General features: G+C 37.5%; 1 protein-coding gene across 2 annotated transcripts in view; it reads right to left on the bottom strand.

Annotated features, from left to right (window-relative positions):
- The window catches only part of Cdkl5 (cyclin dependent kinase like 5), a 217,009-nt gene that overhangs the window by 134,928 nt on the left and 68,000 nt on the right, over positions 1-14,081 (bottom strand). For both annotated transcript variants that reach the window (XM_050164371.1, XM_050164372.1), the window contains exons 3-4: positions 12,774-13,006; positions 9,628-9,662 (exon numbers count right to left, since the gene is read on the bottom strand). In XM_050164371.1, the coding sequence (XP_050020328.1) occupies positions 9,628-9,662; positions 12,774-12,837 (99 nt within the window). In that variant the 5' untranslated portion in view covers positions 12,838-13,006. The remainder of the gene's footprint in view (positions 1-9,627; positions 9,663-12,773; positions 13,007-14,081) is intronic.

Genomic DNA, 14,081 nt, shown 5'->3' with positions numbered 1-14,081 from the left:
GGTCTCTCCGGGAGCAGAGCAGAGTCTGACCTCACTTCCTCTTCCGCCCAGAATTCTATTCTGTTTCCTCCTCCCATCTATGCTCTAAGCTAAGCCAAGCAGTTTCTTTATTGCTCAGCCAATGAAATCAACAGATTGATATATGACACTCCCACATCAGCAAACCCTATACCTGATGAGAAACTTATACTCAAAGTCAACAACAACAAAAAAAGAATCGATTTAAAAATGGGCTTTTATAGGCAGATCTCTCTAAGTACCAGGGCAGCCTGGGCTACATAGTGATCTTACAGAGATCTTATATTTAAAAAGAGCTGAAATAGACAATTCCCTAAATAAAATGCACAAGTGGCTGGACAGAAGGCTTAGGAGTTAAGAACACTTGCCATGCAATCATAAGGGCCAGAGTTCAGATCCCTACCACCGTGTAACAAACAGGCACCCCTGTAATAGTCTGTAACATTCCAGCTCTAGGGAGACAGAAATGGGAGGATCACTGAGGCTTGCTGGCTTCCAGCCTAGCTAAGACACAAGCATCCAAGTTCAGGAAGGGATCCCGCCTTAAAGAAATAGGTAGAAAAGAATTAAGGAGGATGCCTAATACGTTCTCCAGGCTTCTGTGTATCTATAGGCATGAACAATGCACAGATTTATATGCATACATTCGCACACACATGTAAATAAATCAACATAAATCTCTGAAAAAGAGGACAGTATACAAATGGTGAAAATGTTCATAAAAAGATGTTCAACATAATCAATCATAGGTGAGTGTAAATCAAAACAACAACGAAGTACTACATTACTTCCACTGGGATGGCTGCAATAAAGTCAAGATGTGGAAAAACTGGAGCCTGCCTACAGTGCTGGGGGGAATATAGAATGGTGCTGCTGCTATGGAAACTAGTTAGGCAGTTCCTCAGAGAAGTTAAACATAGAATTTCCATATGATATTCTTTCTACTCCTAGGTATACACCCTACAGAACCGAAAACAAGACCTCTAATACTTGCACATGACTGTTCACAGCAACACTGTTCCCAACAGCCAGCAGGAAGAAATGACCAGACATCCATCCACTAAAAGTCCATAAACAAAACATAGTAGGTGCAAATACAACAAAATGTCATTCAGGAATGATAAAGAATGAAACATTGATACATGGTACAATGCGAACAACCCCCCCCCCCAAATTTTGTTAAGCAGAGGAAACCAAATTTAAAAGTCACATGACATACAATTTTCCATATACCAAATATTCAAAATATCTACGCCCATGAACACAAAAACCAAATGCAAATGCCAGGATAAGAGCTGAAATGGAGAGTTTGCACTTAATAAATATGGAGTTTTCTTTTAGGGATATAAAATACTTTAAAACTTGAAAGACTGTGAATGTATTACGTGTCACTGAAATGTGCATTTGAAAATGACTGATTTATGTAATGTGAATTGTATATTAATGGGGTGGGGTGGGGTAAAACTGTATCTTAAAACTACCAGTTCTACCAGGAATCAACTTCCGTGGAACTTAGGAAATTAAACTATTTAAGCATCAGTTCCTCCCACATAAAAGACAATTCTTTCTAACGTAGGAGGTAAAGCAGCTAAACAATACATGGGTGAGAGACTTTAAAAAAGAGTTATTGTTGTCTTATTAATGTATTTATTTCAACTTGACTTACACAAGAAAGGCATTCAATTGTTTTTCTTGAGGATGATTCTTCACAGTGTGAGAATGCCTGCCCTCCTTTTAAACCAAAGACTCTGCTCATCGTTCTCAAGAAGAGAGTGCAGTGTGCTTTGTTCATCTTTGGGTGGAACAACAGCTATTCCAAGCCACTGACTGGACAAGCGTGAAGAGTTTGGGTATGTGTCTGTATGCCTGATTCCTCAACAGTCTACTTGTCTGTTTGACATTAATATATGAAAGAGGTAACTACACACAACTTGCGATGTCACCATTTAAAGAATTTACCCCAAATCCAAATGAAAGGAAAAGGAATTTTCAGTGGAAGTCCCCTAACTTATTAACATTACTTCCTTAGACTCCAAGAAACAGAGAGAAACAGATTGTTGGGTCACTGAGGCCACTATCCTACTGCTTAACAACAGAAATAAGCAAATTCCTGTGTAAAAGTCAGGTGATAAATATTTTGAGCTTCATGGGTCATATACTGCAACTAACTACTCAGCTCTTTAAATGTATCACAAAAGCATCCACAGAAATAGCACACATGAATGAGTAAGGCTGTGTTCCAATAAAACATTATTTATTTATGAAATAGATTGGAGGCTTGATTTGGCTCAAGTGTGGTAGTTTGCAAGCCCCAGATCTACAGCCTCTGGACAAATTCGTACACCCATCCTAATCTGGTGGCATTAAACATAAAGAAAATGACTAGGGCCTATGGCTCAAGTATCCACTGTTTAAACCAGATTGGCCTCAACCTCACAGAGATCTACTTGTCTCTGCCTCCCAAGTGCTGGGATTAAAAGCATGCCCCACCACCACTTAGCTTGAAATCACTCATTTTAAGGAGATGTACAAAGAATGTTCTTGTCTTTGAATTAATTATGCTATGATTTGCATAAAAGGCAACTTAAAACTCAACCTATAAATGCTCGATAAAGAATAATATTGATTGAAATGAGAAAACTGAATGAAGCATATAGAAGAGAAGTAGTGCAAAAAAGCTGGACTTGGTCCCTAACAAGGGATCCAACATGATCCTGATGATTTGAATTTGGTTAGTAGGAAAAGCAGCCTGGGGAATAAATTCTCAATGGAGGGCAGAAATGAGGCTTTAGAAACTGAGCAGGGGTCAGGCATGTTAGTATAGGCCTTAATACAAGAAGTCAGATCTGCCTGCAAAATAACACACCACTGATTATTCTTTTTGTTGGCAAACAATAGAAATATGGTTAGTTTTTCCTATCAACAGATTAGTAGAAGGGCTTGGTGGCTGTGGTGGTTTAAAAGAAAATGGCCCCCAAAAGCAGTGGCACTGTTAGGACGTGTAGCTTTGTTGGAATAGGTGTAGTCTTGTTGGAGGAAGTGTGGGGCAGGCTTTGGGGTCTCTTTTCTCAAGATTCACTCAGTTGGACAGTCAGGCAACATCCTGTTGCCTGCAAGACGTAGACCTCTCAGCTCCTCTAGCATCATGTCTGCCTGCATGCCACCATGTCTCCCACCATGATGATAATGGGTTAAACCTCTGAAAACTGTGAGCTATTCATCCCAATTAAATGTTTTCCTTAGAAGTATTGTCTTGGTTATGGTGTTTCTTCACAGTAATAAAAACCCTAACTAAGACAGTGATTCATGTCTGTAATTCTCATACAAGAGAAACTAGAGTAGAAAGACTGTCACAAGTTCAAGGCCATTCTGTAGATACGTAGCGAGTTCTCAAAAACATAAGTAAATAATAAAGACGAGCAGACTATGAAATACAAAACATAACTACAAAGAAGTAAGAGCTTAATGAAAATCTTACAGTATTTCATAAAATTAATTATATCAGCAACAACCAAAAAACCAGGTCAAGAGCGGAAACCAAATGAAATGTTTCCTTATGCGTGCCACTGTAAAAGAGGATAAAAGGTATTTTTTCTTTATTAATGATTCCTATTGTCTTTACCTTGAATCTGAAGCCAGTGATGTCCCATTAATCTCTATAGCTTGCAGTAAATTAATATCATTTAAGAGAATAAATCTTTTAAAATTAATCATGATGAAAAAAACCCACAAAATTATTTCCAGCTTTCTACAATCTTTATTACAACCCTAAGCTTCTTTGTGATTTTAATTAATAAAAATTTTACACACAAGAAGCAGGAACTTTGATATTTATTTAAATAAAGATGAAAGAAATGATGGAGAAAATAATATAACAAATTTCTATTCTACCTGTCTTATCTTTTTGACCTTTGTTTTAAAATTGTAATTCACATATGAAGCTTAAAACTAAAAATTAATGAAAAATATTTGCTTTATTTAATGTGGTTTAAAGAAACAAGTTCAGTTTTGTTTTAGTGAAAACTACTGCATGGTTTCAGATGGCAGCCACTTGGCCAAAGTAAACATATATACCCGCAAACTATACAGAGCTGTTGAATTAGAGACTGGCCACTGGCTTTTCCTCAAATATTGCCTTAATACAGTTGGATGTTTAAAATGGTCACAAATTGTTTTGTTTTGGAGAAAAGCAAAAGGAATCACTAGATATGCTCCTGCAATATGTGGCAGCTCATACCTGAATCCTAGCACTCAGATGAAGTAGAAGGATTGCTACATCTTTGAGGCCACAGAATGAATTCCAGAGCATCCTGGGCTACAGAGTGAGAGACTGTCTCAAAAAAAAAAAAAAAAAAAAAAGGAAAGAAAGAAAGAAAAAGTATAGTGTTTACAATGAAGTCTGGTCGGGCAAGATCACTCAAGCCCATATTCCCAACACTCAGGTGGCTAAGGCAGGAGAATCAAGGCTAGCCTGGGCTTCATAGTGAGTTTCAGGAAAGCCTGGATTACATTATGAGGACACCTCCAATCTTTAAAAAAGAAAAAAAGCAGATTTTAAAAACCAACAATAAAGCCTTATAACAAAAGGCAAACTGTAACAACTGAGTGTTAAACAATCAAGAATGTCTCCTTAGTGCAGAGAAATAAAGGTATTTGTCACTGGTGTCTTAGTTAGGGCTGCTGTTGCTCTGACGAAACTTCATGACTAAAAGCAACTTGAGGAAGGAAAGGGTTTATTTCACTCCCAGGTCCATCTAACAGCTTATTATCAAAAGCAGTGAGGGAAGAACTCAGAGCAGGAGCGGATGCAGAGGCTATGGAGGGGTGCTGTTTACTGGCTTGCTCCTCTAGGCTTGTTCAGCCTGCTTTCTTATAGAACCCAGAACCACCATCCCAGGGGCGCCGTCACACACAGTGAGCTGGGCCATCACATGTTAATCATCAATCCAGAAAATGCTTTACATGCTTGTCTACAGCCCGATCTTATGGAGAAATTGTCTTAATTGAGATTTCCTCCTCTCAGATGAGTCTAGTTTGTGTCAAGTTGACATAAAACTGCCGGTAACACAATCTCAATCTTTCAACACTCAAAGGAGAAAAATGGAACATTCTAGACTATCTACTAAAAAATAAAACAACATCAATAAAACATTTGGTGACCATTTCACTTAGAGGTTATTTAATAAATGGCTCATTGCAATACATGGATTTGCTCATCTCTCAATCCTCATCATCTTGGGTCCTCCTATAACCTTTAGACTACTGATGAACACTATCTTTCAAGACCTTCCCTCCTAGCATCCTTTAGACGCAGCAATTCCAATAGCCCATTTATTCAGCTCAGTACTCCCTCCCATAAACATCCTATCATTTCAAAACTCCTTTTCCTCTCGTTAGCTACTTCTGGAGGCAGAACAAAGCCTGGTTTCACCACTTCACAGATAAGTAATCACGGCCTTCATATACTGGTTCCTTATCTATAAAGTGGGGATAGGCACAGAACTGTTGTGGAGACACAACCATCTGCAGGGGGTCTAATATATGACAGTGCTTAATATATGGTATCTACTACTGGGTTCTTCTTTTAACAGTTTTTTCAATTTATTTTAAAGTGTGTGTGTGTGTGTGTGTGTGTGTGTGTGTGTGTGTGTGTATACATATGAATGCAGGGGCTCACAGAGGCTAGAAGGGCCAGATATCCCTGGAGCTGGAGTTAAAGGCTCACAAGCCATGTGATGTGGGTGCTGGGACCCAAACTCAGGTCCTCAGGAAGAGCAGAGGAGTAAGAGGGAACACATACACATGAATAAAAAAACCCACCAAGGTATTCTGTGTAAGGTACAGGTCAAAACCAGTGTGTTTTCCAAATATGAGTAGTGGTCAGGCATTATAAATAAAAGCTTGGTAGTCATTGCTAAGAACTTTTCAGATACATGGCAATGTGTATACATAAAAATAAACAGAAACTATCAAGAAAGCACAAGCTGTTTATTTTTTAATTGGGCACCATTTATCTGAATAAACTAAAAAATAGAGAGTCTTCAGAGTGGGCGATAGCACAGCATGTAAAAGCACTTGCCACCAAACCTGAGTTTAATCCCCAGAACCCATGTGGTGGAAAGAGAAAACCCACTCCTGAAAATTGACCTCTGACCTCCACATGTACACCGTGTTGTACCACACCACAATCAAGCAAGCCAGCCAGCCAAGTATAGTCTCCTGTCTAGGTGGTGAAGTCTAGAGAAGAGTACGCTTATTGGCTATTGAATACTAAATGGTTAGCCCTGAAAACCAACATACAATAAACATGATACAGACTAAGCAGGTTGTATTTATGTTTGCAAGCATATATATATATATATATATACATATATGTGCATGCACACACATGTATGTATGTAAAAACAACTAATGAAAAAAGGGACCAGAAATTTGAAAGAAAAGGAGGAGGGGTATATGGGAGAGTTTGAAGGGAGGAAAGAGAAGGTGGAAAATGATGTAATTATAATTTCAAAAAGAAATAGTTTTTTAAAAACCAAATATAGTCTTTGGACTGGAATAGTCCATCATACTATGCTCAGAAAAGACAAGGCATACTTGACCTCTGAACCTCATCAGTATACAGCTCTAAAGTGACTTTTTTCATATTTACTTGGATATATAATGAATTATTTAATTATATGGAACATTATTATAATGTTTATTTTAATAATTATATATATATATCCATACCTAACAATAGCTGCTCTATGCTTAAGAAACAGGCCTACTGTATAAAAAATAATACAGATGCAATGCACAAAATTTTAAGCATCCCTCTAAAATGTTAGGTTTGCAAAGATATTAGCACAATTATTTTTCACATAATGAACTCAATACAGAGGATCACATTTATTTTACCTGTAACACGAACTTCATAGTAATCTGTTCACTTGATTCTAAAGCATAAATCCTATGAGGCGCATCAGATTCTCTATTTTTATATAATGGAGCCTAGATTTGAAGGTCTGATTTTAGCTGGGAAAAGGATATACTCTAACAAGTCAAGCGACTAAACAGCTGCCGATGCTAAAAAGAGTTTCATATTATTCTGAGTTAGGCACTAATTTATGCTTTAAATTTTCCATCCTGTGATAATCTTTTTAGATGCATGAAAGGGAAAAGCAACAATACTTTGAATGCTGATCTGAGTTTCTCATTTAGTGAAGAGCAGGAGAAGGCGAATTTTAGATACTAGTCCAGGCTGACCTCACAGGTATGTGCCACCATGCCTGATTTATGCTATACTGTGAAATGAACCTAGGTGTTCCTGTACGCCAGGTAAGACTCTATCAAATGAGCTATACCTCCAGTTGGAGTATTTTGCTTTTATCTTTCCATTTACTTGTTTGTTAGAATAGTGTCTTTATATATACTTGGTTTTGATACTATGTAGTACCAGCAAGATGGGCCTGAAGGAAAGTGGATGGGAGTGGGCATCCTCTGTTTGAGAAACCCATTTTGAATGTGAACTCTAATTCCTAGTAACTATATGTACAGCATTTTTAATTACAAGGGTCAATATATCATAGTTTTCTTGCCCTTGTGGTCTATATGAATTAGTTTAAAAACTATTTTTAGTTTTCTGCAAATGAGATTGCATCTTGCTAGGTGTGATGGTGCATACTTTGTAACTTCAGTGAAGGTAGAGGCAGGAGGATAAGGAGTTCCAGGTCATCCTCACTTCAATAGGAAGTGTGACGACAGTTTGGACTACATGAGTCCGAATCTCAAACCATCCCCCACCGTGAAAAAAAAATCAAAAGACAAAGAAAGGAAAGGATAAGGGTCAATGAATAATGAAGACTAGCCGAAAATATCTAAACCACACACATACATTTAATATATTAGAAAAGCAAATAACTCATATGCATGTATATGCATGCTAGACATGTCTGTATCTCCCAATTCCTTATAGCCCAAAATCCACCACTAGAACTGAGTATAGATGTAGCTCACTTCATAGAGTACTTGTCTCATACTCACAAGAGCCTTGGGTTAAATCCCCAACACTGCACACAACTGGGCTGCACAGACACACAACTGTTAATCCTAGCACTCTAGTGGCAGAGGCGAGAGATTAGAAGTTCAGTGTCACCCGCTGCAGACTACAAAGTGACTCTGAGGACAGTCTGCGATGTTTGAGGCCATGTCTCAAAAAATAATAAAAAGTAAAATCCACAAGTAAGAACCGAAGTATCTATTTACAAGGCTGTACAAAATAGAGTCATAGCAGAACAATATTATGCTCACAAGAGTCAAATGTAACTCGGAAACGAACACCCTATTTTTCCCAGCCCCAGCCCCCTCCAGAAATTCTGTTTCCTGAAGCTTTAGAAATGTATTATAACTCAAGGAAACTCATTAAAAGAAGAGCATTTCATTAGGGAACTTGCATTTGTTTAATTTCAAACTACAGTAATACTTCTTAACGAGGTATTCAAGGTACTAAATTTATTTTTGATTGCATTTATTTTAAATTCTTAATCATCCTTAATTAAGAGCCAGTAGCATTCAATTTTTGAGGATTAGTTACTGACAAAGAGCTACAGATTATTTTTCAACATAAAAATAATTCAAACATTGAAATTCAAGAATTGGAAAGTCACTGTATCAAAATAGATCTGTGATAGACAACACAAAACCATACTGTCATGGATTCCAAAGTCAAAAGATAGCAAGTACTTATAAGAAAGAGCCAGCCGAAAAATTTTCATTATTTATAGGTAAATACTACTATTGATGGATGATAGATTCAAATGATTAAATGATTTGAGTCCAATAGTTGAATTCATTTCAGACCCAAACTGTATCACCAAAAAAAACCCCACAAAATATTAAAGCCTTGATCTTAAAATTAAAACAAAATAACATGAGGCCAAATACCACTACTTTGACCATTACATTCAAATGGAAAAATATTTAACTACATGTTTAAAATTGTTGCAGTTTCAATGCTTGCCATCTTAAATTTAGCCTCTGAGCAAGACACATTCAGTAAGTAACAGCTAGGAAACTTCAAATGACTATGAATAATTTATGGTTGCTGTAGTCAAAAACCTATAATAAGATTGATTTTGAGAGTGACCAACTAGAGCCAGTACGCATAACCATATACTATTATTCAAAATCCCAGTGCACAGCCAAACATCTACCCACTCACACTACCTTTCAAAACCCAGATGGGGATCCATCTAGTAATCAACTGGGCCTCCATGAAAATCACACAAGACTCCTCCTTGCTCCTGAGCAACTCATTATAAATTTAATATGTCACTATCTTCCTTCTTTCTATCCAACCGTTTTCTTCCCATTATATAACTTTTCACAAACAGACTGCCTTTAATAAATAGCACGTAGCTGGAAAACTATAAGCTAATGATCACTTACCATGATGATGCTTATCCCCAAAGCTGCCTTTTCTCTGGGTTAACATATCAACTCTATGTCATTAAGAGTCACTACTCAACCAGACAATTTTAATTACATGCCCACATGTAAAGAACATTGCGTTAGTTTGAAGACAGTTGATATAATACATATTTTTCCTTGTAAAAATCATGTACTTGCCTTGTGTCTGCATTTAAGCACAACTCCATAGGCTCCTATAAATTAAAAAGAAGAAAGCAATCAGAGACATGCATACAAACTATAGCTCTATATTCATATTGCTTAGGAGCATATGTTAGAAAAACAACACCTATGGCAATATTCTAGAGTGACAAACTCATGAGACATACAAACAGAGCATGGATCTGTTAGTATGGATTTTTATAAACCAACAGTATAGACAAGTCATTGCTTTCAATAAGTATCTTGAAATGCTTCTTTTTTAAAAAAAAAATCTTTACAAACCTTGTCTCAAAAAAAAAGAAATATTCGCTACACACATTTGTTATTTTAGGCAAGAAGGGGCCAAATACATAAATAAAATAAATAAACAGATCATAGGACTGTGAGGCTGTGTGAACTGGTTATAGTGGTGCACATGGTAGGCACAGCACTTGGAAGTCTGAGGCAAGATGGCTGCCATCAGCATGAGGCCATCATGGACTGCATAGCCAAGACAGTCAGGGGTACACAACAAGACAACATCTCAAATAAAAATCAACTCAGTAGGTTCTAGGGAACGTAAAACTAAGGGTAAGGTCAAACGCAGAGCTTACCCATGTAAATTCAGTCCTAGGAATCACATAATACATCTTCTGGAATACTGTAATATATTTCCTAACAAGTGGAATATTCTATGTTGGAGCTAGGGGTGAGGTTCTGTGGTAGAGTGCTTGCCTCCCATGCATGAGGTCCTGGGTCCTATATTCAGTATCACATGTACACACATGCCCTCCAAAATGACTAGACTCAGTAATCCCATTATATAGTAAGATTTTCTATCCTTCTAAGCACAAAAGCTCAGCTTAGGAGCACAGGCCCCAAGAACTCCCACTTTCTTTGGTTTATTCTGATATGATCTCTTCCTAGCTCTTGAGTTAGCCATCCTATTATGTCGGCAGTAAACTCAAAGAAACAGTATCTTGGCAGGAAAGTACCCAGAAAACTAAGGTTAAAGTTACAATATGAAAAATCTAATTAAAAGAATCAAGACAGCGGGGGGGGGGGGGGGGGGGGGGGCGGAGGGGCTGCACACCTTTAATCCCAGCACTCAGGAGGCAGAGATAGCTGGATCGCTGTGAGTTCAAAGCCAGCTTGGTCTACAGAGTGAGTTCTAGGACAGTCAGAGCCACAGACAGAGAAACATCCCCCCTCTCTCTTTCTCTACCTCCCTCCCTCCCCCCTCTCTCTCTCACACACACACATGCACACACACAAAAAGAATCAAGACATAACATATGATGGGGCTCTAAAGAACCATGACAAACATGTTTGTTATCAAACAGGTAATTCCTGAATGCAAGTATGAGAAGGGGGTGAACTTGAGTGAGATGAAACTGGGAACTATGTCTCTAAGACATACCTTAAAGTGGCTCCTTCATTTTGCTGGAGAGGCATGACTCTTAGAATCATAGTTAAGATGGAAGCAGCAATTAGAACCATCCAAATGAACGCCACAGTTACCAGGAAATAGGCACTCCACAGAAACTTTTCCATAAAGTGAAAATGCATCATCTAGGCCACAGGAATGTGTATGCCAGACAGATGCACTTCCTACCCCAAATCCAACCGAGTGAGTTTACTAAGAAAAAGCGGAACAACAATGTCTGACTTAAACAAATAGCCTTGCAATTTTGGCTAATCTGAACCAATACCTAAGAAGATTATCGTTAACTGCCGCTTAGAAAGAGAAGGTTATCTAGGCAGTCAGACCCAAACTTTGGACCATTCCAACCTTGCTATACTCGACACGCCCTTCTCCCTTGATTGCATACATCTTTAACTGCAATAGCTTTGAAAGATAAAATGTGGACAAGCAGTATTGAAACCTTATTTTCTACATTCATTTACGTATAGGGGAGCGCACACATGCCACAGTGCATGTGGAAGGAGAGGACGGCTCCTTTGACCTGTGGTTCTGGGACAGAACTCAGGTTCTCAGCATTGGCGGCTTCAAGCATCTTTGCTGGCCCGAAAAGGCAAATTTTATAAAACAGGTCAACAATTAAGAGTCAATTTTCATACATAGGATCAATGAAGAGAAGAAGAGGAGTTGGCTAGTGAAGGAAGAAGAACCAAATGGTGTGGTCTGAACCTTAGACCTTGAATCAAGCACCTAATTTACAATCAGACTCTCATAGCTTCTATTTATTTGCAAAGGATTTGGCAACATAATATTAAAATCTTGAAGAGCTCTGTAAAATTTTTAAATTTTTGAAATTCAAATTTTATTTTAAAAGCCTAAAATACAAAATTTTGTAATATTTGCTTTTTATATAAATGCTAAGAAACCACATTTTCACTGATACTGTATTAAAATAATTTTTATAAATTTCTGCAAATTTATTTCTAAGAGTCAAAATGACTAAGCAAGAAAAATAGGGTAATTATCTTTTTCTAGAATTCTATTTTTGAAGAAATAATTATACTCTATCAAATCAATAGTGTCTTTGATCATAAAAGCATCATGTTATGTACTACAATAAAGAAAAATTGATAGCATTAAACCCTAACATGCATGCTGATTTAAGATGTTATAAAATACAACCGAACTGTGTACCTGAAAGCTTTTAAACTATGGTCTGTTATTCTCAAATAAATGGAAGTTATTTCTCTGTTTACCATATAGTGAATTAAAGTTAGCATACACAAATAAAATTTAAGTTACTTAATATAAGCTTAAATGATATACAATGTAAAAATAACAAAAATCCATAGACTAAGGAAACAATACTAGTGAAAAGAATAAAAACAGGGCAGTTTTAAAATATCCCTGATTGCCAGGGATGGTGGCTCATGCCTTTAATCTCAGCACTCCAGAGACAGGCAGAACTCCGAGTTCAAGGCCAGCCTAGTCTAAAGAGCAAGTTCCAGGACATCAAAGGATACATAGAGAGACTTGGTCTCAAAAAAAATCTATTAAACTTTAATGTTTTTTAATGTTATTGGTTTTCACTTGGAATAAGAAGAACAGTTTTATTTTTACTGCTGCACACTTAGGTGCACATCTGAATTGGTACGATAAATTAAGAGGATCTGAATGAAGTTTTTGGTGATGAATGAAATGATAAAATGTTCCGAAGTTCAAAGGTGAAATTCTAACTTACCTTCACCTACAACCCCAAGGATCTCAAATTTATTCATCACATTACCAATGTTAGGAATCTTCATGAAGACAAACTCCTCTTTTGATGTAGGCCACAGAACATGGCACCAAAAAAAAAAAAAAAGGAACTTCTGAAAAAATTATTCAGTAAGCAGAAAAAAGAAGGTCCCAACGAAGAATGCTTGGCAAGGAACTTTCATACATTTATTCAATGATGACGTATTAAACATGTCCCTGAAAGAACAAACACAGTGAAACACCGTTAGCATTATGTTACAACACTCAACTTATAGCATTGCACAACGTTTTCTAAACCATGTTATTGTTTCTTTCGTATGCTGTAAAAAAAATTAGGGAGAAAGAACCTCAAATGAAATGAACCTCTTATAATTTAAAATTAATACCACGACCACAATTAAGGGGGACCAGTTAACTTTTGAACATGGTACTTTACCTAATATCCTCAATCTCATAACAACAACGTTGTACTCAACCACTCAGATTGGAGATGTTTTCTTTAATGGTGATAGGATAATTTCTTAAAGACAGTCTCACTATGTAGCCCTGGCTGGAACTCAGACATCCATGTGCCTCTGACAGCCATGTGCTGGAGTGCTGAGACTAAAGTTGTGTGCCATCACACCTAGACGACAAGAAACTTCTCATCTATATTCTAGAACTGAACAGGTAAATAAATATGTAGTAACTAATGAGACATCTGTTTCTGTTGTGAATTATTTTTATTCTTTGGGAATTTCATACATGAAGATTCATCACACACACACATACATACACACACAGACACACACTTTGCTTCCCTCAGCCTGAACCTCGAACTCCTCCTAGACACCTACTACCACTTTCTCCTTCCCAACTTCGTGTCTTTTCTTTGTAAAACATAGAGTCCAGTTAGTATAGCCAGGATGTGCATGGGTATAGGGCGCCATCCACTGGAGCACAGACAACCTACCCTGGGCCACATCTCTGAAGGAGACCGACAGCGTCTGCTAACTGCCAATAGTCTCTCTGCTCAAAGAGGGGCCTTCTGAGGCCTACCTTCCCCGTGCTGAACTGAGACTTTCATCTCTTACCCTCACAAAAGAAATACAAATGCGAAAGGGCAAGAAAATGACATAAATGTTTATGTCCTCGCATACATATATGCCCTACCTCTGTGCCATGGGGGCGCCTCCAGGTAGTATACAGCAACAGCTCTGAGCACAGTGCATATTCTAGGGAAAGGACTTTGGGTTCTTTGGAGAAGTGACTAATTTAAGACTAGAGCAGAAAAAGTTGCAGAGCCAGAATG

This window comes from Alexandromys fortis, unplaced genomic scaffold (genome assembly GCF_014885135.2).
Source record: "Alexandromys fortis isolate MF-2015 unplaced genomic scaffold, M_Fortis_MF-2015_v1.1 scaffold_147, whole genome shotgun sequence".
Classification (NCBI taxonomy): Eukaryota; Metazoa; Chordata; class Mammalia; order Rodentia; family Cricetidae; genus Alexandromys; species Alexandromys fortis.
Note: the sequence above shows the minus strand (reverse complement) of the source record. Positions and strands in the feature narration are given on the sequence as shown.